At 35.6% G+C, this 27,636-nt stretch overlaps 2 protein-coding genes and 1 long non-coding RNA gene across 4 annotated transcripts in view; all 3 read right to left on the minus strand.

The window, feature by feature from the left end:
- Nucleotides 1–4,069: 4,069 nt before the first annotated feature.
- Nucleotides 4,070–7,080, minus strand: LOC125653334 (uncharacterized). Its single transcript, XM_048882772.2, has 2 exons — nucleotides 6,542–7,080; nucleotides 4,070–6,454 (listed from the first exon to the last, which is right to left on the minus strand). The coding sequence occupies exon 2, from the start codon at nucleotides 5,682–5,684 to the stop codon at nucleotides 4,503–4,505; it is 1,182 nt and encodes a 393-aa protein (XP_048738729.1). The 5' UTR covers nucleotides 5,685–6,454; nucleotides 6,542–7,080; the 3' UTR covers nucleotides 4,070–4,502.
- Nucleotides 7,081–17,712: 10,632 nt separating this feature from the next.
- On the minus strand, nucleotides 17,713–19,107 carry LOC130048269 (uncharacterized). Its single transcript, XR_008797117.1, has 2 exons — nucleotides 18,569–19,107; nucleotides 17,713–18,229 (listed from the first exon to the last, which is right to left on the minus strand). It is a non-coding gene; the product is annotated as an uncharacterized LOC130048269 (long non-coding RNA).
- Nucleotides 19,108–23,889: 4,782 nt separating this feature from the next.
- Nucleotides 23,890–27,636, minus strand: part of LOC125653311 (methyl-CpG-binding domain protein 4-like) — a 36,105-nt gene continuing 32,358 nt past the window's right edge. For both annotated transcript variants that reach the window (XM_056144800.1, XM_048882726.2), the window contains one exon: nucleotides 23,890–27,514. In XM_056144800.1, the coding sequence (XP_056000775.1) occupies nucleotides 27,437–27,514 (78 nt within the window). In that variant the 3' untranslated portion in view covers nucleotides 23,890–27,436. The remainder of the gene's footprint in view (nucleotides 27,515–27,636) is intronic.

Below are 27,636 nucleotides of genomic sequence, written 5' to 3' on the forward strand. Positions count from 1 at the left end.
TCTTCCTTTTTTCCTCCCAAGACTGGATTTCAGATCGAGGTATGTTTTTTTTAGTTTGTCAGTCCGAGATGAAATATCGTGTATGCTGTTTTTAGTTTGTCTGTCGGAGATGAAACATCGTGGATGCTATTTTTAGTTTGTCTGTCCGAGAAGAAATATCGTGTATGTTGTTTTTAGTTTATCTGTCCGATATGAAATATCGTGTATGCTGTTTTAGTTTGTATGTCTGAGATGAAATATCGGGGATGCTGTATTTAGTTTGTCTGTCCGAGATGAAATATCGTGTATGCTGTTTTTAGTTTGTCTGTCTAAGATGAAATATCGTGGATGATGTTTTTAGTTTGTCTGTCCGAGATGAAATATCGTGTATGCCGTTTTTAGTTTGTCTGTCTGAAATGAAATATCGTGTATGTTGTTTTTGGTTTGTCTGTCCGAGATAAAATATCGGGGATGCTGTTTTTAGTTTGTTTGTCCGAGATGAAATATAGTGTATGTTGTTTTTAGTTTGTCTGTCTGAGATGAAATATCGGGGATGCTGTATTTAGTTTGTCTGTCTGAGATGAAATATCGTGTGTGCTGTTTTTAGTTTGTTTGTCCGAGATGAAATACCGTGTATACTGTTTTTGGTTTGTCTGTCCGAGATAAATATCGGGGATGCTGTTTTGGGTTTGTCTGTCCGAGATGAAATATTGTGTATGCTGTTTTTAGTTTGTTTGTCCGAGATGAAATATCGTGCATACTGTTTTTAGTTTGTCTGTCTGAGATGAAATATCGTGTATACTGTTTTAGGTTGTCTATACGAGATGAAATATTATGCATACTGTTTTTAGTTTGTCTGTCCGAGATGAAATATCGGGGATGCTGTTTTTGGTTTGACTGCCCGTGATAGAATGTTGGGTTTGGTGTTACTGGTTTGTCTATCCGCTATATAAATATAGGTAACACTTGTTTAGGTTTATATGTACGCGATAGAGGATCAGGGCGTGTTATTTGGGGATTATCTATTTGAAACAGACTCGTCATTTTGATCAAGTCATTTTTGGTTGGTCTAGATCTGCCTCTTAATTTCCCCCGTCTCAAACAAACGCCACAAATCATTTACAATTGATTAAAATTACCAATTTCCATAACGAAATTCAATATATCAGAACAATCATACACATTGCAGGCCTGTTAGTCTATGTAGCGCATGCTTTAAGGTAGCTCATTACACTACAAAAAAAATTAATGGCTCGTTAAAACACCTTTTATGAAGTATGATTTCACCATCGAAAGAATGATACAAGCTCTCAATTAATTTATATGGGGTTTTTTTGTGATTTTTCCCGGAATGATAAAAAAGATGTTTTGTTTGCAAATAAGATATTCTTGAGTCCTTTCGCTGTGATTTGGTGCATGATAATGAATATCTGATAAAATATGCCTAAAAGATTCAGATATAAACGTTCTAATTTTTTAGAAAAAAAATATTTATGAAAATTGAAAACGTTATTTGTTAATATTTTTAAAATCTACGTATATAATCTTCAAAAAACATGTCAGAACATGTCCTGGAAGAAATTGAAACGAAATGACCATTTTAGATATAATCACTATATTCAAACTGGAGAAAAAAGTACCGATCCCGATCAAAATTGATAGAAATTACTAAAATAATCATGTTGTTGCTAATTGTATGCACTGTTGATAAAAAAAAAAATTAGTTTCCTTTATAAAGTCGTTCAATTTGTAAACCATTTTACATCAAGGGAATGTAGTTTTCTGACTACAATGTTCTCTATGGCTACTTTTTTATAATTCCGATCGGGCATGGTTCAAATTAGAAAATTCGTAATATTTCTGAATATTGACTATTTCATTTTAATATCTTTTCAAAATATATTTCTCTGATATGTCTTTTTTCTAATTGACATGTTTTTTGAAGATTTTATTCGTAGATTTAAAACATATTAACAAATAACGTTTTCAATTTTCATAAATATTTTTTATTTAAAAAATTAGAATATCTATCCGAGTCGTTTAGGCATGTTTTATACATAAGGTTTTATACCATAAGGTTTCTGTAACATGACATGATGGTTACTTATATTCATTTACACATACATTATATGTATTTTGATGTCGCACATCTGACTCCATGAATATCAACTGAAAAAGACGTTCAGTCAAAATTTCAAATTGATGTACATGTGTAATCCTTAAAGGACATAGGAGAGAACATTTAAAATAGATGGTGTTAATTATGCTTTAAAACGAGTTCCTATTTAATTTGCTGGATTTCTATAGATACAGGTAAGTACATGTAGTTTAAACATACTCCCAAGGTAATTGGCACTGCACTCTGCCGAATGAATTACCATTGCAACATAACGACGTACCTCCCATTGTTGATGGCGTTCGTAACGTAATGGCTGATTGATTTTCTAAACAGTAAGAACATGGTTTGATCTGTTATCTATCAAAATGGTGAACATTTAGATGTTTGTGGACAAAAACAATTCAATATATTTCCATTTTACAAGTTTACAGGTGGAAGTGACATTCAGAGATGTGAAAAGGAAAAACATTTCATTAATATGTTCAAACCTAAACTCAATAATTCAGTTTAACGTTATCATATTTGTAAATGAAAATGTTTTCACGCATTACTTTATAATGATATCACTATAATTCCAATGTTATTTATTACAGTTGTTTTGATTGGACAAAAATAAAACTGAACAAGAGTTTATGCATCAATAAATCCGAAAACGCGATGTATTCATACACGCCTGAAAACAAATAACATAGTGCGGGGAAACTATTCAAATTTTTGCAATTGTAAATAAAGTGAATGAATTGGAATTATAAGAATTTTACATTCTTAATGAAGAATTTATCGATGTGTAAACTCCGGACATTTTACTCACAAACTTAACATAAAAGTGCTTCGCACTTTTATTCAGTTTGTAAGTAAAATGTCCGGAGTTTACACATCGATAAATTCTTCAAAAAGAATGTTTAATCCTATAGTAAACATTATGTTTTAACGTTCAGTGTCTTATGACGTCGAAATTTGTTTTGCTTTACTATGACGTCACAATGAACAATACGTTTCAACAGTCAGTATGTAATGACGTCTAGATTTGTTTAATTTTAACGTTCCGCTGTTTGTGACGTGACTTCGCTTATGTTACTAAATGTAAAGCTTCTGAAGATTTGAAATGAAAGCGCTAAAGCTTTACTAAACGTCTTCGTGTTTCATTTTTATTTTTTACCTATACTTTTACCGATCATTGCGAAAAGTAACTATTATCTATCTATCTATCTATCTATCTATCTATCTATATATATATATACACCAAAAAGAAAGAGTTTAAAATATCACACAGTTAAGATAATTTTAAATAAAAAAGCAGGAAAATATGCAGTTCCAAAATATATTCAAATCACTGCGTAGCGCTTTCTGGATTTTTTAACATCCATCCTCAGGTGAATCTTGTCTATTGTGATGTCATGACGTCATGATAGTCTTTGCGAGGAGGGAATAGATACATGTACATGACGTCACAATACAAAAGTTCGGGAAAGGTGACTTGGACAAAATAAGCTGATGAATTAAAAGGTTTAACAATCATAATTTTTCACATATGCATTGATTAAAGTTTGTTTAGTCTAGGAGAAAACGGTTTAATGATATGATTTTCTTTAGCATGCCCCATGGACATTGATTCTGTTTTAATTTTATCAAAAGGAAATACGCTGTAGTTGCCTCTAGCACAGGTATTAAAATGTTCGCTGCACGGGGTATTTCTTGTACTGGGATCGTTAATTTGTTGGCGGTGGACACGCATCCTGACTGTTAGTTGTGTTCCACTTGGTCCAATATAATGCAATATAGTAAGTTTTACTTACGCTTGACGGTAATCATATATATAACGAGAGAGAGAGAGAGAGAGAGAGAGAGAGAGAGAGAGAGAGAGAGAGAGAGAGAGTGTGTGTGTGTGTGTGTGTGGGGGGGGGGGTTGTTTTTTTTTACTGGTATTAGTAGTATTCTTATTGATCAGCAAATCATATCAAAACTTTAAGGTTGGTTTCAATATTTTTTTTTAATATGAATGAAACAAATTTTTTACATACATTTATCAATCCAATAAATAAAATTTATTTTTTGGCCTTTTAGCCATACTACATTTACCGCTAACATTTTCAGCATTATCAGGTACCTACATTCCTCAGGCGTACATGTAAACTACTATCATCTACGAGAGTGGTTAAATCTGTCAGTTATGATATATGTGGGCCCGCCACAAATTGTAAGCAGTAAACACGCCGCCGAAGGAGTTGCCTTCGTCTCTGTAGTTGTCTCGGAGTTTACATACATGTACTACCAAGAGCACGCGAGACTATCAAAATCCGTTCAATATTTGCACCATTAAGAAATTAACAAGTGCACACCTATATGTATCATTGTAAGAAATTATACTAATCCTTTGTTTTAATCACCACATTCATTACATAATCTAGTAGTCTATTTTATCGACTCTGATTCGACTTATAACTTTCAGCATCTCATCGTCATCTCGCGTGAGTTGCTCTAATTGATTGCGCATAAATCGGAACTGTCTTTCGGTGAGATGGTCCCAAAGATTACGATCTTCCTCGAAAAAGTAGGGAAGGCATCGTTCTCTGGTAAACTCAAGCATTTTGAGTAATATCAAGTGCATACATTCCTCTGGAGTAAATCGCTGCCATCTTGGAGAATGGTCAATCTGAAAATCTATTTCGTGCATGAGTATATTTTTCACTTCGTATTCTGTCACATGATTTAATTTCCATTCCTTTTTACACATAAATGTTAATATCTTAGCGGCATTGATTCTTTGCTCACGATCTCCATTTGTGACTGCGTTCATGATATGCTCTTCATTCGGCGAGTAGTTCAGGCGCCACAAAATATCCGATGCAGGGTTTTCATCGTGTTCAAACGGCTTAGCAACGATAAATGGTCCATCTGGGGAAACCGTAATGGTAGGGATTAATTCCACTTCGTGACCTCCCGGAAGTGACATTATCAAGCAGAGGTCGTCGTTCCTGGTCGTAAGGCACAGATTAGGTACTATGGCCGGTCTGTCGCTTATTGTCAATGTGGTACTTTCTCTCGCGGAGTCACTAACAGTAGTTAGGGTATTCTTGCGTTTTGTCATCGACTTCTTTAATTTATGGATGGCGGCTTCGAAAACAAGAAACACTGCTTTATACATTTTCTTAGGACTTAAATGTTGTCTGTCTTCAGACCTCAGGTCCAATTTGTACACTTTGACAACTTTTTTATCCGTTTTTATTGACATCGGAAACACTACGTAGCCCGGCTGGACGTACGTTCCGTCCAGCTTTCCGACTCTCATTTGAATCAAGTAACACGGATTCTGTTTCTTGTAGGGGGTCCAGGGCGTCACATCTCCTGCAAAAAGAGGAGGCTCTGAACAATCCAAGTTGTACTTATTTGTCTTTAGATGTGGTAGTAGATTAGACATGCATTGATCAAACAACTCCTTCGATTCCGAAGAAACAGCGATTTCCGTTTGGAGGACTTTCTTCATCGTAAGGTCGATTTCCCGCCGTAACCGGGTGAGTGGAAGTTTCTCTGTTGTTTGACGGTAAAGGGACGGTAGGTAATTGTGACGTAATATTCGCACATCCATAACTATTGCTTCTTTTTATGTCATTTCACATCTGCGAAATTGAAAACATGGTTTAAAATGAATTATATCTCCACAGAATCAAACAAGGAGCGAAGGGGGTCCACTTAATGACAAAATGAAGCAAACTTCACAAAGTCCTGCATCAACCGCAGTGTGCAGGAATTCTCCATATCAAAGTCACAAATAATCTGGGTAATTCTAATAAACAGTTATATCTCAACACGGAATCTTTCCCATCGTCGGTGTATTGTTTTGGATATTTAACACTCCGTCAGAATGTAGCGGTGTGTAGGATTTTGTCAGCACGAGAGATCCACCGTAAGATAGTGTAGATTATTTTTTATAAATTTATCAGTTTGTCGTCAGGGACACAGTAGTGTCAGACTAGGATCCTTTGTCGACGACTAAACCCCGATGTACAAACAGTAATTCGCTACATTAAAATCAAGTTCAAAAGAACTTTGAAAATATTTGTGAATGATTCCTAAAATCGATGCCCATATATTCCATGTAAATATTTGTTCAAACAATAAAAGGACAAAATAAAATCTGAAGTTTTCCTTGGCAGTACATGGGCTTCATAGTTGGTACATTTTATATGTATCTACATATTCTTGTTAATACTATAAGAAGTTTTGGCTGCAAAGGATCAGTTTTATTGTTTGTACAATGTATTCACTTTAGCCAGAATTGTAAAACGGAAAGTTGCGACGGTTCGCTCTTAATCATCCATCCACTGTCATTCAGTCCTACAGAAGACAAGCAGGAATCTAAAACAAAAAAGTTTATACAGAACTTTCGATGAAATTATTTAAAGAGTGTTGGTTCATTAAGTTTAACTAACATTATATACTTACTAGGAAGTTGCGATCTCTCCATACCGAAATGATTCACTATTTAGAGCCATCATTGCCCCGTGGTGTGAGCGGCCAATAAAAGAAAGATCTGATAACGTTCAGCTCGTTACCTTCAAATATACCCCACCTGTAAATACTCGTGCATTAAAGGATCACACACATTCTGATTATTTAGAATGGTGCCGAGGCGCAGCACTCGGGTAGATGGCTTGATAATGATAGTGATATTTTGTTGTTGTTTATTTTATCTTTGTATGGACATTACAACAAGGGAAAAATACAAATGCTTACACAATATTCACAGAAATTTGTAAATTCAATGCGATTTGTAAGGATTATACCTGACTGACAGAAACGATAATTCCTTGGAATTGAAATCAATGATAGGCCTGTTCTAATCGATATGCAGCAAAATCGTACCCATCAATCAGAAATACAAGGCCACCGGCTTACCTTCTTAAGATGCCCAGTTGTTATTCTGACAAGTTAAAAACAATTTCGATCCGGGGTGTTATGTGGAGAGAAAAAACCCACTTAACCTGGAATTCCTGCAATAAGTGCGGCCTTACTGGGACGATCAAAACAAATAATCACATGCAATTCAAGTGACCGTACAGAGCATTCTAACATTGGATTTCCCTGAACAAATAGAGAAGATTTGCAACATATTTGTGTGTGTGCATCATATGGGGAATGTGGATTAACAACAAATGCGGATCCCCTACCCTCACCCCTAAGAATTTTGTCATGTAGTAGTGTTTTTCAATATTCATTAAGGAGGTATTCTACATTGTCATAATGACTGACTTCCTTTTTAAACATGAATGAAGATATAAATATCGGCAATATTTGTTTATTCACTTCAAACATCATTGCCTAACTGAGAAGACGTCGACAGTTGAACTGTAGATCGCGGGGTTTTAATCTTCTTCTTTTTTCAGATTGCACTTTTTGACTAAATAAAGTAAATTTGAAAGTTTTCAATTTCAATATTTTCTTGTACATATCCACTCTTTTAATCCATATTATTTCTCTGGTGTACATAGCATTCCTCCTTAACATATAATGTGTTCTGCCCTGAATCCTTTAGTAGGTCACTTCTACGGTTATCCGTTATCATTTGAACTTCACTGTACACGACCATTTTTCATTAAATTTGAGGTATAGCGCACTTGCAATCTAATTAAAATTAGATCCTATGTTCCGCTCATCTACTATCGCTACACTAGATAGTAAATGAGCGGATCATAGGATCTAATTTCAGTTAGATTGAGCGCAATTGGTATGCAATTTCGCCCACAAAAATACTTTTTTCTTGAATATTTTTTTTTTTTTTTTTTTACAAATATTCTGCTATATATATAATGTCAGTTTATACTTGTGTTTACCCAAAGTACTCAATAAAGATATCTATAAGTTGATAGTATCTTTATTTGATAAGCATAAACATCACCGTGATTATAGAGTAGATTTCGGCCGTTTCGTCAGCAAAAGCGCTAAACCTCTTTGGTACGGAATATCTTTGAGGTATTGGTGTGAATTTCATGGTCACTGCACTCCTGGAGCTTTAGGGGTGGGGTAAACATTAAAATGCGCGAATTAAATCAATTATTATTCTCATTAATTCATTTGATGCGCGCATTAATTCATTTCATGAGAGCAATAATTGAATTGAAGCGCGCATTAATTCATTTGATGAGAGCAATAATTGATTTAATGCGCGCATTAATTCAATTAAAGAGAAGAGCAATTGAATTGATGATATCTTCAAATAATTGAAAATATCTTCAATTAATAAAAGATATTTTCAATTATTTGAGTTTATGTTAATGTGGCGCTCCATATCTAGGACATTACCCTGCAACATCCATAAAAAAAACTTTATTTCTATTCTATTACGCCTCAGAAAAATATAGCTGATCGTTTACCTATACAGATACGAAATAAGTCACTTCGATTGTGATGTCATGGCAGGTTACATGGTTTTTGCTGACAAAAAAGGTGATTGATTGATTGAATATTGTTTAACGTCCCTTCACTCATATGGAGACGTCACCATTGCAGTGAAGGGCTCGGTGCTGACGGCCTTTGAACAAGGAAGAATCTTAATCATCCCACACCTGCTGTGACACGGGGCCTCATTTTTTTGCGGTCTCATCCGGAGGACCGCCCCATTTAATCGTATCTTACGACAAGCAATGAGTAGTGAGTACCTATTCTATATTCTAACCAGGATTACGTGGATGATGATACTCTTGAATAGCTATATTCAATACCTTTCCAACAGTATAAACACGAACCTTCAGCTCCACATAGTTTTAAACTTATAGTCATTTCAATAGAGCCAGTCGTTGACCACTGTTGTAAAAATGGTTGGGAAACGGGTTGAGAATATCTGTATGAGAGTGTGAGTAAAAGGTGTATATGTATTTGTTGAAAATGATAAAAACAATTTTTAAAAAAACCACATTGCTACTGGTGACGAAACATGGATTCACTATTTCGAACCAGTAAGAAATATTGGAAACAAAATATGGCAAACTAAACACAGTAGAAGGCCTGTAGTTGCCAAAAGAACCATACGCACAAAGAAGGTTCTTTATTGCATATTCTTCTCATGTGATGGTATAGCCCTACAAATTCCGGTGCTGAAGGGCAAAACTGTTACAGGTCGGTATTACCGAGATGTTATACTAAAACAGTTCAAGAAATATTATCATGCATGACGCCCTGTGTCAGGATTTAGGCATGTTCATCTACTTCATGATAATGCTCCATCACCATACATCAGAGCTTGTGAAGCAATTTTTGAAGTCGGAGAAGGTTACCGTCTTGCCACACCCACCATACTCTCCAGATCTAGCCCCGTGCGACTTTTTCAATTTTCCAAAACTTAATAAAGGTCTTATCTGGGTCGTTGTTACAAGTCCCGTTTAGCCCTTGGCTCAGCCATCAGTCAGTGCCTCAGAGGTCTACGTACCGTGACGCATTTCAGAAATGGATTAAGAGATTGAAATTAAGTGCATGTATTTCAAACCGCGGAGAATACTTTGAAGGGATGTAATGTTCATTTCACTATTTGAGTCGAATGCTTTTGAGATATCGTACAATACACATTACATATCGAATAGCCCTCGTATATGTTGAAAGATATTCATTCATTCGCCATGCTTGTGTACACTTGTATTGATCTCGGAATGCAGACGCTTCGGATTGCTTTTTTGTTGAATGTCGAATATCCTTCAGTTATTTCGAAATTCCTAACACTTAAAGTAATCAATACACGTGAATAAAGCTGATGTCTACAGATTTCAGCTTAATGGGTAGTTTACTTATTTTAACCACCTCTGACCTGAAAAAAAATAATCAAAAGCATATTGGCGGAACTGTCATGGCTTTTTATTTGAAACATTCACCGTTAACATGCCACTCGTATGTTCATACTCTATGCGCCGATCTTACCACCTGTAAGCTTTTAGCAGCATAGCATTCACAAATCTTCAACAAAATAGCATTCACAAATATTCAACAAACCATATCAGAGCTGGGGGACCTGGAGACAACAGTATCCCTCAGCAAATGGTTTTCTGTCAAAATTGCGCCAATTGGATTTCACGCATGAAATCCAACCGCCAATACAGCGGCTGAATTTTGACCATTAGCATAAAAATTAGCACATATCATTCACAATTAGTAATCAACAAATAAATGCATAATCATCAGTCATAAAGCCACAACAGTTCCCATTCATATCCATATATCACCTCTTTGGATAAAGTAAACTATTACCTCGACTAAACTGTCTTAGAGCAGCCTGAATAGTTGACACAAAAACATGATTGCCCAAGGGAGATAAGTGAACTCCATCACTAAGAAATAGTTTACTTTGCTCCACACTTATATCATGATGTTTAATGGAAGCGCCACCTTTCTTTAAAACAAAACTAGCAATAGAACTATTAATCCTACACCTAGATTTCTCTGCGGCAATATTTGATATAGCACGACGCCAATAAACTCTAGGTAATATATGTGACCATACAATGCAAGTCAACGGCATAGCCAAACTCAACCTGCTGATTACATGCTTCATGAACTTTTGTTGTCTACATAATGGATTATTATGTTTGTCAATGTCATTAACCCCTACATGTATAACCAGAAACCTTGGATGTGGATAAGTGGAGTACATGTCAAAAATAACCTTCTGAAAATTGTCAAAACTCAATCCCGATATTCCCTTCCACGACACTGATATGCCAGGTAAAGCAAGGTCTTTGCCAAACTCAGGTGAATTCAATGCAAATTGTTCTGCTCTTTTAATAAGTGATGATCCCACAATCCATATTGAATCTGCAAGATTTATGAACAATACACAACACGCTTAACAATGCGTACATGAAATTTGAAAAACATTTAGAATTATTTGAATGCTTTTCAACTGGTTGACAACTTATGCGTCAAGACTCACTATTGTGATATGATTATTTGCATCTAAAGTGTAGCCAGCTCAGGTTTGAGGTAATTTTTATATGCATTGGAGAGCCATCTACCCCTTCTCTGAATTTCCTGTTCAGGTATGCCTGACAAATACATATGAGTAGCAGCCCCTATTCTAAACGAATGTGTTTTGAATGTTTTGGTTTCAATACCTAGAAATCTTAATGCTTTGTGCAATACACTCGAGAACTGATAAGCTGACAACGGGGAACCATTGATATAGTCTAGTCAATCTAGCTCAAAAATGAGCAAAACCTCAAACTAATTGCAACAGAAATGAAATTTTGATTATTCATGCCAGAAAGCACATGCAAAAAACATATTAAAAATCGGCTTTTGTGTTTCTATGGGAAAATTGGAATTTTGGGGTAAAAGGATGCGTTTTTTCATGAAAATCGCTAAAAACTGGAAATTGAAGAAAATGTCCATTTTATGTAACATACAGTAAAAATAAGTTTCATATCTCAAATTTCAACCTGGGAATGTTCGATTATTTTTTTTAACAGCAGAATATATTCTTTCCTTGACTGTAATTTTTGGGTAAAATCTTGCTTTTTTGAATATAATTGTTAAAGATTGAAATTTTAAGAAGAAAACCCACATTTTGTCATACATTTGAGTCTACCAATAAAAAATTGAAGTTAGGATTTATTTTAAAAACTGCTCAACAAGTAAGATACATAGATTATTGGCAATATATATGAAAAATACCATTTTAGGTAGGAAACCTACCTTTTTCTAAAACAAAAATAGTGAAAAACTGGAAATGATAGGAAATTACTGTTTTATAGAAGAGATGACATTGATCTTATAAATTTAAGAATAAAACGTCCAAATGCACAACTAAACTTTTCTGTACCAAAATTTATTTTCCCTTGCCGAATTTTGGGCTGAAATCTCCATTTTTCAACAAAAATCGTTAAAAACTGTATTTTGGAAGAAAATACTTTTTCCTGTCCATTAGGCATATATGAGTTACCACATGAAGATTTATACATTAAAATAAACTGTTAACACAAAACAAGTGCCCCTTCAAAAATGGTCTGTAAAAGATGACCTACATTTTTGCAGTTACTCCCCTTACATCGGAAGTTGGAGGCGCGCTTACCATTCCGGTCCTATGTTTCACATAAATACATGTAGTATTTTAAAACAAACAGTGTATAGTAAAGCTTACGTTACCAAATTCTTTATTAAGCTGAGTTTTAACAGTTTGTACTACATCTATGACGAAACAAGGTTCAGTTTCTTCGATTTTATAAAGAAATCTTTAATACGTGCACTTCGTCAAGTTCTAGAGTTTGGGAAAGAGGGGGGGGGGAGGGGTTATAGCCGTATTTGATGTTTAGTTCTATCCAAATTATTGTGCAATTAATACCGAGAATTTCAGGAGTAATCTGTTTTTAAACAATGGACACATAGAATTAAAAGCAAAATGAATCAGGCACACAGCATCGTAAAAAAAAAAGGGGGGGTGTGTGAAGATAATTTCACAATATTGCCTGAAAATTGACAAGTAAATTTTAATCCAAAGTTATAAAAATCCTTGATGGTGTGTGTGGTGGTGGTGCGGGGGGGGGGGGGCTAAGGTTGTTCTCTCGGTTCAATTTTACACTTCCACTGTGTACAGTTCACAACAATGCTATTTTAAAAAAAAAAAAAAAAAAAAAAAAAAAAAAAGAGGAGGGAGGGCAACCAATCTGTCTAAAAATCGACCTCTGTACGTAAAAATTTATCAACTTTGCATGTAATGATAAAAGGTGTAGAGCCATTATTGCTACATGCCTGATAATTATATAAGTGATCATTTGAGTAATTGCAGTACAGTTCAGTCCATGTTTTTACAAGTACAACGGCTAGTGTCACAATTTGCCTTGCATTTACAGCGAAAAACGTTCAAAAATTTATCTGGCGCGACTTGTAATTTAGTTTTAACGGATACAAGAATTGCTGAAAGCAGTGATAAGCCCCAATTCGAAGGATCCAAATTAATCATTTCTTTAGTCCACTCTATGACTTAAAAAATTCTTGCAATGCTCCTCTTCTGCAGCTGTAGTTAGTAGTTTGTGGCAATGACTGAACTTATAAAAATGATATTGTGTTAGACAATTCTTCACAAAGCAAATCCCCTGCAAGTGTCTCTATAGTATTCCATCGTACAAAGTCGATATGACATCGACACCAGAATATATCTTTTTCTCTATGAAATCCTCATATAGGAAGGTGAAGATAACGAACAGTGATCCATCTCGTAACTCCTATAAGCAATACAAAATAGAGAGGTGGGCAAACACGGACCCCTGGATATACGAGAAGTGGGATCAGATGCCTATGGGCTATAAGGAGTAAGCACCCCCTGTTGACCGGTTACACCCGCCGTGAGCTCTATATCTTAATAAGGCAAACGGAGTTACCCTTATTCAATATCATTGTGCCAAAAACGGCCCAACAATCTACATGTATATGAAACAAGTCAGACAGATTTGACCCAATGATAGGTTGTATTGGCAAAGTAGATTGTTATAACGACCATATCATTCGCGAAATGCTGACTTTAAACGAAACAGTTGAAACCCCTTCACCATCAACTTGTTTGTCAGTAGCCTGCCTCCAAATAAAAACTAATCATATACAGAATTTTTTCGTGATTTGTCTACATTTTGACTATACAGGACCTGTTCCGATGCCGAACATTCTTGACGTTGTGTCGCATCCTGTGAATGCACGTAGAAAGGGAAAGGATGACAGAAACTTGCAGGAGTTTTTATTCCCCTCCCCCTAACTAAGTGAATCTAAATTTTCATCCGACATTGATTTCGTCCCTTAAGGCAGTTATGTTTATTTCAGAGTTCGTTGCTATTTCCGTGCTTTATATATAGACATTTCAAACACAATGTGCATTTTGTATGATCCTCTAAAATTTACGATAAATAACTGTATCCCATTTCCATTCTCAATGATCGTGTGCCAGCGTGGCGAGAATTCCATCGTCATCGAAAACAAGTTTTGTCTTGAATAGATGGTCGGGCGGTCTAGCGCGCTGTTTGCATGATGCTAGGAGATATGGTTCCGCAGGTCGTGAGCCCAAGACTAATTAGAAAGAGTAACTACTCGATTTTACATCAAATCATGATACTATGCGCAAGTGTTTACTTACATTGATTTTTATTATTTATATTATCAATGTTTTATTATCATTATTATTACCCATGAATGACTCCCCAAACCTGAATTTGAAAAAGAAAAGCAAAAATACTTTACTTACTTAGTTTTATAAAAGTTTTTAAAATACAAAAGGCTTGCTCAAATGATGAAGACACAAAATAACTGAAACTTTTAACCCGAATGGCTTTCCATACTTTCTTTTTTAACAACCGTAATTCCCCCTTGTAAATTGACACTAATTCTTTAAGATTTCATTTATAATTGATTATTCATAACTTCTAAAGTAAATATTGTGTTTTATAATTAAAATTAATTCAGTAGAGGGTCAAACAAAATATTTTGAAGCTTTATTCGCGAAAGTTCCCCGGGAATGGAAGTTGGCAAAGAATATGAGATGCTGAGCAATATTGTATGGATATAGAAGGTCTTAAAATCACCTTTTTAATACAACTGTTAAGCTGTTTAATCGCGTTTTTTATTACATGCACTTTAGATCGTCGTGTATAACTTTATTCCGATGACTGTCACAGTTAAGTTACTCCCCTTTACGTGTACGGCGTGCCGTAAACACCACAAAATATCGATGGTTTACTAAAACATTTAAGTCTAAATTTTAAATATTTCCCATTGTCCGATTTTGTGTATGTTGTTAATCACGCTTTTGTTTATTAAATTCCGTCGAGTTTGTTTCTGTTGCAATTACTTTGAGGTGATTTGCTAGATTGACTAGACTAATATGACAGAATAAAGGACCATCAATCTGAGATCTAAAATGCAAAAATTCTTCCAAGTCAAAGCATACTGTTGATTCAATCGATTTGTTGATTGTAATCACTAAACCATTCCCACACTGATCCGTTTTAGAAAAACGGAAGTTAAATTTGATTGCGTCTTTACTCATTAGAAGATCAGAAAGGTGCAATATATTTTTGGGACTGTTATTAGATGTTGCTGCTAGCTCACTAATTCTAAAAAGACCGAAAAATGCAGTTGCAAATGCAGAACCGAATAGCAAATTCTCATATTTTGATTGCGTTACTGTAGGTAAAATGTCCAAAATTTTGAGTAAAATTTGATAAGTTACAGGGCTTCTGATGTCTTTTGCAGGTTTAATTCTTTTGAAACCTGCTAACATCTTTTGTATAATGAAAGACCTAACTGGATTGTCTAAGCCATGCATTTGTAGGTTATGACTAAGGGCGGACAAGTACACTTTAGCTGTTGAATGTGCCAAATTTTTTGACGATAGAAAAGCTAGAAAATTTACTACATGATCTATTGCAGGAGGCCAAGACAGTGGCAAATTAAACTGTAATCTAAAGTCATTAAAAGCATTAATGGCTTTGTCATAAGCAACTTTTGTGTTGCTGGAGAGACTAGACTCAATTAAGCGATTTACATGCCCTTCAAAAGGTTCCAAAAGTGAGTAGGTACTTGAAAGGGATGGCAATCTGCCCAAGGTGCTAACTGCCTGAATCTTGTCCACTGAAAACGAGAAATTGCATCTGCTATCTCATTTTTACAACCTGGTACATGAACTGCTTGAAACTGGATATTGGACTTTAAAGACAACAATACTAATTCTCTCATCAAAGTCATTACCCGTTTATTCTTGGATGTTTTTTTATTTAAGATTTGAACTAATGCCAAGTTGTCAACATGTAAAATCAATTTCCTATTTTGCAATATGTTTGACCACAAGTGAAATCCTAACACAATAGGGACAAACTCTAAAAATGTTATATCCCTTCTAATATCTGCGTTCCCCTCCTGTGGCCAACTGAGACATGCCCAAGAAGTACCGAAAACGACACCGCATCCTACTGTTCCTGAGCTGTCTAAATAAAATTGTAAATTTTCGTCAGATTCCCATTTTACATCCGGAAATTTTGTAATACCATTGAATTCATCAAGAAATTTTAACCACATCTGGAGGTCACTGTGTATTTCTTTGGAAAGCCGTATATAGTGATGTGGTCTAGAGATACCGGACATTAACCCGTACAAGCGACATGTAAATGCCCTACCTGCTGGTAACGCCTTTGTTATGAATGATAGTGAGCCTGCTAATGACTGAAGCTACTTTAATGTGATTTTGGATTTGCCTTGAATTTCGCGTATTTCCTTCTGCAAAGCTTCCACTTTGTCAATTGGTATAAAGATTGACTGATTAACCGAGTCTATACCTAAACCCAAGAACACTATATGTGTATTTGGACCCTCTGTTTTTTCGTCTGACAACGGAATACCTAACTCGCTGCTAATTTGTTGAAAGGTATCCATTAGAATTGTACAATTGTTTGTACCATGGGCTCCAACAAATAAGAAATCATCTAAATAATGAACAATATTTTTCAAGTTGGTGCGAGATTCCAATACCCAATGTAAAAAACTGGAAAATTTCTCAAATAAAGCACATGATATAGCGCAACCCATTGGCAAACATTTGTCCACATAGTATTTATCCAGAAATTTAAATCCAAGAAGACTAAAATCCTCAGGCCTAATTGGCAATAACCTGAATGCGTTTGAAATATCCATTTTCCCTATTTGAGCCTTTGGACCTAGTTTTTGAATCTGATCATGTTGACAGCTTGATCAAAAGATGAATAACTGACAGTACATATTTCAGGGTTAATGAATTCATTAATACTCTTTCCCCGTGGGGCAGATAAATTGGTGATTAGCCTCCAACCACCTTGTTTCTTAGGCAAAACACCTATTGGGCTAAAATGGAAGTTTTGAAATGGTGGGGCATGAAATGGGCCAATTATGCGACCTAAATCAATTTCTTTGTTGATTTTAGCTAGCAATTGATCTTGATTCTCTAATGCTGAAACCATATTTTTACAAAATACTGGATCGCGAGGACCCATATAGTTCAAAGAGAAACCAAATGTAAATCCATGTGAAAGTTGATCTGCTACAGTTTTGTCTGGATAATCTTGCAACAAAATATTAACACTTTAACATTGATTGGTGTATAACCTAACTCCCCCAAACATGGATAATTATTGCCGAAATGGCCTTGGAAAATGTGTTTGGGTCGCATTGGGATTACGACTGGCATTCTGAGCAAGTCCTTTGGGCATATTATGGCTGGTTTGGTTGCTGTAACAATTGATGGATGGATGATTTTTGCCACATTTAAGACAATCATGAGAAAATCTAGTCTTTTTAAAGACAAGAACCCTTCAAATTGAAATCATAACAACGCTTGTGCTGATGAAGACTAGAAGTATGCTTCTGTTCAGCTACAGTGGACTGACCCATATAAATCAACCACAATTCCGCATCAATATTTTCCCAACTGATCAAAGCGTTTTTTGAACGCCTAAGCCGAAACTGAACATCATAATCCCTCCATCCCAGAGTAGAAGCGCGTGATGCCCCCAATCGTATTGAACTGATATACTTCAAAATGCCTTGTACATGCTGCGGAAACCTTTTTAAGTAGATGGCAGCATAAATCAAGAAGGAATCAGTCCATTCAGAGATTGAAGCAATTTTTTTTATCTTTAGATTTGTTTTTAATTTTGATTTGACCATCTTCAAACACAAGAAGTTGTTGGGTTTCAGCTGCAGGATCTAAATGCAATAGCTTGGCAAGATCTATATATTCATTATTCCATATTTTTTCCTGTAATGACAATGGAATATGTTAGCCCCAAGATCTGCCGTGATACTAACAAGAGGGTTTACATGCGTACTGTTTGGTGTGGTACATTTTCAGTAGGTATAGCCACTGCAGGCCTAGCGTTTCCTTGAAGATAAATATCTGGGGTGATGGTGGGCTGCGTGGTGTGTAATGGAATGACCCCGGGTGCATCTTGATGGCTGTCAGCACTTAAAGTGGATTGGTTGGATTGATGCTACTGTGTAGGACGTGCACTTGTCAGCGAGGAATTGCGAGGTTGTGACGGGCGAGCTACAGGGACTTCTGCCCGAGCCGGTGGTCTGGCATAAGGCGATCTGGTTTTAGAGCGCCTAGTAGATCCCGCTCTTAACATTCCCGTACTCATCCTCATTCAAATATACAATAAACAGTAAAAAAAAAAAAAAAAAAAATTGTACTAGCCTAGTGTAAAATTATTTCCATCGTGTACATAAAATTCGTAAAACCGACAAATTACTGATACAATTTTTACAAATTGTTTGATAAAAATTCTATGAAACGATTAAAAAGTTTGTGCTAGCCTATAAATCTATTTCAATCGTGTACATAAATATTCGGTCCGACAAATTACAGATTATAATATTTGCAAAATTGTTTGATATAAATTCAATGAAACGATTAATTACAATATAATAAGTTCAACAAAATCAATTTCGATACTTAAATTTGCTGGATTGATACAATACTTAGCCGATTTAATTGGATTTTTTCTTGATCGCCTGGAATTCATCTGCACTTGCCCGAGGATGAAAATGAAAAGGCCGAGAGCGCATGCTCGCGTTGGGACTATTTATGGACTAAGTCTGGTGTCAAGAAAAGGACAGCAAAATTCCGGAAAAATTGAATTGCACTTAAAAATATTCAAGCATGTCAAATTCGTCATTCTCAATAACTGAATTTATCTTAAAGGGATAAATTTGATTATTCATAAATGTGTTTGTAACATACATTGATTAATTAGTATAATGGTGAAATAAAATTATCAGTTATCGATTTTATTGCTATATTAGCAAAACATGAAAAACAGTAACAGAAAAGGCATAATATAGGTCTACATACATGCTGTTTTAAGGCTAATCAGGTTGAAGACATGAAACTGATATGATTTCAATAAGTATTACATGTATTTTAAACTCATATACATGTATTTATTTTTATTGTGGAAGTGTAAAATGTGACACTGTTCTGATAATCTATAGGGGCTGTAAGTCTCGTTTCTCGTCACTTCCGGTGAAGTGTTTCCGGTGACAATACCTGTTGTGGGGTCTTTCATTAACTGTTTGCAGGGAAATTCCTTTGATCTGTCGATGATCGAAAATGGACGAATTTTTTTCTTCAGAAAAGGCTGAGTATCGTTCTGATAGTGTAGTTTGGATCCACTTTCTCCTCAAATGAAAGCTCCAATGTTACAGAGAACTGCATTTCTGATATATGAAAAGAAATACAAAATAGAGCGTGGGCAAACACCGACCCCTAGATATGCCAGAGGTGGGATCATGTGTCTAGGAGGAGTAAGTCGACCGGTCACACCCGCCGTGAGCCCTATATCTTGATCAGGTAAACAGAGTAATCCGTAGTCAAAATCAGTGTATAAAGATCAGCATTACAATATATGTATGAAACACGTCAGACAGCATTTGCCCCAATGACATGTTGTATTGACAAACTAGGTCGTTATAACGATATACAATTTGCGATATACTGGCTTTAAACGAGACTCTTGAAACCCCTTTAACATCAACTTGTTATCTCGGTAACCTGCCTTGATTTAAAAACTGGTCATAACGCTGAACAAGCTCTTGCGTATCGAATCAATTGAGATACATCAATACCATATGCAGGTGATAATGGAATATTGATACATAAATATAGGAAGTTGACATAGAGAACCTGAAGTAATCCCATTTGTCGTAAAGTTGAATTGTTAGTTGCCGTTAATATTCATTTTCAATAAAATATCTAAGTACGAAGCAGATGTGGTGTCTTTTAAGACTTTTATTTTGAGTTCACTGGGATACATCGAATTGACATATGGATGAAAATTATCATTTTTAATAGATAAAACGTTGTTACGGCACGTTTGGTCGCCTTGGCACGTTCAGTCGCCAGGCGACGATACGTGCGCCACATTTGGTAGCCGACGACCATTCGTGCCGCACGTTTTGTCGCCAGCGACCAAACATGCTGCACGTATCGTTGCCCGGCGACCTAATGTGCCATGAGGGTGAACACGAATGGTCGTCAATTTTAGGCCATACCCGAGCACGAATGGTCGTCAACAAGCCCCCTTTCCCAAACCCCAACTTTGCTTTTGTTTTGCAAAAACAGTGTGTTCATGTGTGTTAACATGGTAAGTGGTAAAGTGCTGTTCATGAATATTATGTTCACTAAAATTGAAACTGTGCACGCAGTGTTGTTTATGCCGAATCTAAAGATTTCATTTCCTTATCAAACCATGACAAATGGTAGTACATGTACTTGCTTTGTATTTCACTCTATGCTCATGTGTATTTATATGCGTGTTTGCGCACTCATACTTGTCAGGATGTATGTCACACCATATTTATATTTACTCCTTTATAAATGTATCTTATATAATCTTTGAGATATATATTTTGAATAAGATATCTAATAAATTTCATAAGATGTCTCATATAATTTACAGTTGATAATATATCTCATAAAATATATAAGATATTTTTAAAACTATATAAGATATCTCATAAACTTTATATGATATATTGTATATTAAACAAGATATCTTATAAAGTTTATGAGATATCTTATAAAAGATAGGAGATATCTTATAAATTTATCTTTGTAAGCTATCTTATAAAAATATAAGATATCTTATAAAGATAAAGAAATATCTTGTAAAAAATATAAGATATCTTATATGTTTTACAAGATATCTTATAAAATATATGACATATATCATAAAATTTCTTTTATAAGATACCTTATAAAAGTTATAAAATATCTTATAAGAGTTAATGAGATATCTTAAATCAAAAACGTTAATAAGGCATCTTATAAAGTTTATGAGGTACATGTATATTATATACTATATAAGATATCTCGTATAAAAAAACATATTAAGATATTTTATGTCTTTTATAAGATGTCTTATAAGATTTGTGAGATATCTTTGAAGAGGAATAAATGTAAAAACGGCGTGACATAAGGATGGTATGTAAGAGATTTGTGTTGCTAAAATGTTGCAACTCGTGTGTTTGCAAAATAAATTCCCTTCAGAAATGCCCAGATTTTTTGTTTGTTGGCTTTGTATCGTACATGACTTATGTCACAAAAGTGTGTACGTTCATGTATGCGCGTGTGTAGTGCAAACCAAACTTTATTACACATGAATGCACACACATACGCACATATATACACACATGCACGTATACGCACATGCATGTACAGTTACACACGCGCGCACACACTCACTGAAATACACACATGAACACACCCTTTTTGCAAAACAAAAGCAAAGTTGGGGTTTCGGTGGCGACCATTCGTGCTCGGGTATGGCCTAAAATTGACGACCATTCGTGTCCACCCTCAAGGCACATTCGGTCGCCGGGCAACGATACGTGCGGCATGTTTGGTCGCTGGCGACGAAACGTGCCACACGAATGGTCGTCAGCGACCAAACGTGCCGCACGTATCGTCGCCTGGCGACCGAACGTGCCAAGGCGACCAAACGTGCTCGGGTATAACCTAAAAATTGGCGACCAATCATGTCCACCCTCACGACACGTTCGGTCGACCGACGACGATACGTGTGGCACAAAAGGTCGCCGGCGACCAAACGTGCGGCACGAATGGTCGTCGGCGACCAAACGTGCCGAAACGACCAAACGTGCCGTAACAAACGTCGTCGATACATTGTATATCTAAATGTCGAGTTGAAGGCCACAGCAAGAATTTGTTTCTTCTCATGAAGAAGCTTTTGAATAAAATCTGTCTCATGTGAATAAAAACAGGTCAGCTAACAAAGGAGCACAATTCGTGCCCTTCGGAATTCCAACAGACTGTTGGAAGACCTGATCACCAAAGACTATGACGACATATTTTTAATATCAACTTCAGAGTACTTGTATCACTTTACTACACCGTTGCTGCCTAGATGTAAAGTGTGAGGGATCAAGGCTAGCTACACAAGGATCTATCATGCAAGATCAGAATATGTTGTGACAAGTGCCATCAAACATTTTACGCTACATACGTTTGACAAACAAGAAATCTTCTTCCTACAAACCAGCTACAAGTACCACAGTAGCAGACACCGTAGAGCGCTATCCTAGCATCAGTCCCCAACTCAGGGGTCATGAATAGTAGCTGCTTCTGTCATTATTAAGTTTAATTGCTTGATGTCCAATAATTAAGAGAACAATTTTAAAAGAAATCGTGCTGTACATGTATAAGCCATTACACCCTGCCCTCGAAGCAGATTTTCTGACCTAGGGGTCATGAAATTCATATTCTGGTTAACACATTCTCTAACTTAATTATCATGCACTGTTTGGTTGACTGATGTCCAGGAATGAAGAAGATTTTTAAAGAAACATTTACACTACATATAAGCCATAAAGCCCCAACCTGGTCCAAGAATCCCTGACCCAGGTCATGAAATTCACAAATTTAATGAAAGCTTCTTTTCTAATTATTTCTATGTACTCAGATTATTTGATGTCCAGGAGATAAAATTTCAAAAGAAATGCATTTCACTATATGAAAATAAAGCCTACCCTAGCACCAGAACCCCTGACCCAGAGGCCATGAATTTCAACATTTTGGATGCCTCGTCCTTGCTCATCATAAATATACAGATTATCTGCCTTCTAGATGTTCCAGAGCTCCTGGGAAGCAGGTGTCACAAAATTTAAAATTCTTATCCTCCTCACCACAATTACTATACCACTTACTATAGACCAATTTGGTAAAAATTGGTGCAGCATTATTTAAGAATTGGATTTACTAGCCCCAATGCCTATGAAATCTATAATTTTTCTATTCTGCATATCCAAGCTAAATTCTAATATACAGCAGTAGTATGAAACAAGATGTGTGCCCCCGAAAGTACTAATATTGATTCAAGTTCAATATATGTTACATTAACACTAAATGACTGTTTTGGTCCTGGCTAAGAGTCAGAACTCTGGGGTTGTGAAATTCACAATTTTAGCACATCAAATTTTGCTTCTCCTAAATATGCATTTAGTTTTTATACAGTATCGGCAAAATTAAAGACGAAGTCCTTCATAATCACTTTAGTAACTTTGGCCCTACCATGGAACTAAAACCCCTACCCTTGGGATCAAATAATACAATTTTGGTTGAGACCGTCCTGCTCTACATGACTATGCATTTAGTTTTTCTTAAAGATGTGAGGTTGTACAATTGAAGAGTTTTTACTTTTAAAAATTGGACAATTTCTGTTGAGTCCCCAAGATCCCTGGAGTTTTAAAATTGACACTCTATGTCCCCTTTGTCCCAAAGATGCTTCATACCAAAAAGAATTGGAAAGGTAGTTATGGAAAAGAAGTTGAAAAAGTTCCATTGTTAACATACATGTGTAATCACTACGACTGCCCTACCCTGATACCAAAACCCTTATCCCTGGGATCATTAAATTTACAATTTTGGTAAAAGGCTATCTGCTTCTTCTAAATATCTTTTTACTCTCACGTTAATATCAATAGCAAAAAAAAAAAATGTAATGTTACAATTGTATTGAAATGTTTTACATATCAACACTATAATATGCCAAGTTTGGTCCCACCCTGGAGTCAGAACCCTGGGGATCATGAAATTTAGAATTTTGGTTGAAGCCTTCCTACTATACATGCTATGCATTTGCAGAGAAGATATTTGAAATGGTCTATACCAAGTACAATTCTCCTTGATGCACATCAACAGGAATTTACATGTATGCTCAATTAAAGAATACCTGATAGCATTCACACTTGACTCGTATGAATTTTAAACAGTAAATAAATGATCATGGTTAGAGAAATTTTATTGTACAACAGCAACTGACTATCAGTTTGACTATCAGGTTGTAAGCATGTCTACATGATTACTGATTAATGAGTACATCACATTAACTGCATCGCCCCTAGCCATGAGTAGGTCTCATTCTATCTGTTAAAACAGAAGACAACCTACGACTTCTGACATTACAGAAGATGCAACATGCAGGAAAACACACACAGATGATTGGCATAAGAATTTCCAATATGACAATGTAGATGTTGATAACCTGTGTACAAACAGTTATGCAATTCTGTATATATATAAATGCCCATGCATGTAATGTTTATCATTTATGTAACAGAGAATATGTCTTGAATTCTTGCAATGTAAAATATGAATACATTCTAAAATTTATGAACATTTGTAATAAATCATAATAACTTATCTAAAACACTGTAACATACAAAGTGTTATAAAAAATTGTATACGTTATATAATTATATATAAAGAACAGCAATTACTAGAAATCACACAAAAAAGAAATGTGTAGTCATGTAATGTCAGAACTGTGAAATGACCTGAATATTTGCACACTACACATGGTTTTATAATGGTAAGGAATACATATTCAACACATAACATGTTCATAATACATGAATGCTTTAGTGACAGCAATTTTCTAATGTATGTCAAGCTCATACGATTGTTGACATCGTCTCTGTCACTTCATCATTAGATCACACATTCCAATTGAAAGGGTGCATGTCAAATATGTGAAACTGCAGATAATGTCAAATATGTGAAACTGCAGATAGACAGAAATGTTCAAAGTTAACAACATCAATAGATACTATGTATAAACAAGAGATTCATGGGCCACATTACTCACCTAAGCAGTTGTATTTTCCTACAAAAACATTAATCCCCAACTGTGGTCAGGTCTTGGCCCCATGGGTTTGGAGAAACATCAATCTACACTACAGAGGACAAATATTTGACAAATTGTACCGAGGCAGCTTTACAGAATAGGATTTTAAAAGAATTTTTCAAATTACTCATATTTATCCCCGTTTTAGGCAGACCCTTGATGTGGATGGGATGGGGGTTGTAGTGTGAACCTACTAAATCTACACTTCATGAGGATGTCACCTCATCAAAAGACTATGTGCATTAAGCAGTAGTAACTACTTTCTACCCCTTAATTACACTTGAAGTTAGAAATATAACTGCTATATAAAACTTGTAAAACCACTTCATTAAAAACAGTAAAATTCATTCATGATGTCACTAAATAGTAATGACCCAATGGAAATAATGTAATTTCATATTTGTTACAATTTTCATCAGAGATATGGTATTTTGGTTGGGAAACACAGAATGCATGTGTAGTCAAACACTATACAAAATGACAATATCGTTAAAATATGTTCCCTTTTCTAAATAATAATGTGGATATCAAATACTTGAACTTTTGGCAGCATTTTAGAGAAAATGCAGAAAATACCGGTAGTTCATTTTGTGACATCACAGTAACAATTATACATGAATAATGTTATTGACACCTGTCCTGTTTTGACAGGCATCGAATCACCTACATTACAGCAAGTTTATTAGAGATTTGAAACATTGCTGATCATTTACACCCGTATACATTAATAGCATGCCAAATATAGTCATCATACCCTGTAGTTCTTAATTTCAAATGATGTTTCATATATAAACCATTAACGTGACCACACTGTGGCTCTAGGGGGATAAATGAGGATATATAAACCATTAAAGTGACCACACCGTGGCTTGGGGGGGGGGGGGGGGGATAAATGAGGATGGTTGCTTACTGATTTGACAAGTTGTACCCCTGTGGTTCTTCAGAAATTCAGTAATTTTAAACCACTAGAATCGACTGTCACAGTATATGAAGATGATTGCAAATGAATTTGACAAACTGGAGGATTTTTAAAGTATTTTCTCAGTATATATATTACTTAGTAAAACTTTAAACCCTTATTGTGGCTCCACCCCAGTCTAAGGAATCATGGTTTGAACAAATTTAAATCTTCATTGTGTAAGTACAATGGTTCTTGAAGTTTTACATCACACCTTATTTATCAATTATCTCCCCTTGAAAGGTGATGTGGGTCTTCATTTGAAAAAAGAAGAGGCCCATGGGCCACATCGCTCACCTGAGTCACCTTGGTCCATATCAGATTTTCCATATATATTTGCATGTAAAACCGTAGTCCCTATTATGGCCCCAAACCTACCCCTGGAGGCCATGGTTTTTGCAAACTTGAATCTACACTATGTCAGAAAGCTTTCATGTATATGTGAACTTCTTTGGCCCAATGCTTCTTGAGAAGAAGATTTTTAAAGATTTTCCCTATATATTTGTATGTAAAACTTTGATCCCCTATTGTGGCCCCATCCAACTCCCGTGGGCCATGATTTTAACAATTTAGAATCTGCACTATATCAGGAAGCTTTCATATAAATCTCGGCTTTTCTGGCTCAGTGGTTCTTGAGAAGAAGATTTTTAAAGATTTTTCCTATATATTTGTATGTAAAACTTTGATCCCATATTGTGGCCCCATCTGATCCCCGGGGGCCATGATCTTAACAATTTAGAATCTGCACTATATCAGGAAGCTTTCATATAAATCTCAGCTCTTCTGGCTGCAGGATTGTAGCTCTCCGTGGAAAGAAAATTCAGACAGTCATACTTTACAAACATATTGTTACCTTTGAATCGGTGATTCTTGAGAAGAGGATTTGTAGATAACCTCACTCTAAAGTCACTATTTCCTAATTACCTCCCCCTTGAAACATACTGCAAGCCCCTTCACATACGCTTATTTGTGGCATGGTTGAATAATAATGACTGGTGGTTCTAGAGAAGAAGAAATGCGAAAAGTCTATGCCATATATAGACACTGGAAAGACAATGAAATGCAAGCATTAAGCTCACCCTAGAAAACAAAAAGCAAATAAAGAACAACAACTTATAATGAACATTTAAATTCCTTAACCTGTGATGAAATTTTAGGCTGGCTGCATATTAGTGCAAATAGGATAATTCATGATCTAATTAAATGCTCTTGTGTGAAAACCAACTTAATTAGAGGGCAGGATCCAGGGACACAAATGGAAACCAAGGAAATGAGATGGCAGGACCCAGGAACACAAAAAAGGATGGATGGATAACCACACTGGTAATCCCCTATTTTCCATGCCATGAAAATGCATCAGTCATAAAACATATGAAATTGTAGCAGAATTTACTGTCTACAAAAAGTAAATGCAAAACTATTGACTTCAATGAAACTATTTCTGATTAAAATCAGATTTATCATTTACAAGACTGGTTAAAATATGGGCACTGTGCCAATAATGAAAGCGAGATTGCACAAACTCTTCCAAAAAATACACAGTAATGATGAATTCCAAATTTCCTTTGAAAGAAGACCAGGGGTGCTTGGCAGCAGGGAGCACAATGGTTATAGACCATCAATCACAGTCAATCATATCTCAATGACCGATCTCGTCACACTGGTCATTTTAATGTCGAGAACTCTTCAATCCACCCCCAAAGTCTGCCAGTTTTCACTCAGCCACCCATGGTAATCATTCAACTTATGGTCTGTAGGAGTAACCTGAGAAGTCAATCAAAATCAATTAGAAACATTGCTCTGTACGTAATATATCAATATTGTATCACAAAGTATTCCACAAACAACAAGCAATGGACACTTTCACATCAGAAAAACCCACATGA

The sequence above is a fragment of the Ostrea edulis genome, chromosome 7 (genome assembly GCF_947568905.1).
Source record: "Ostrea edulis chromosome 7, xbOstEdul1.1, whole genome shotgun sequence".
Taxonomy (NCBI): Eukaryota; Metazoa; Mollusca; class Bivalvia; order Ostreida; family Ostreidae; genus Ostrea; species Ostrea edulis.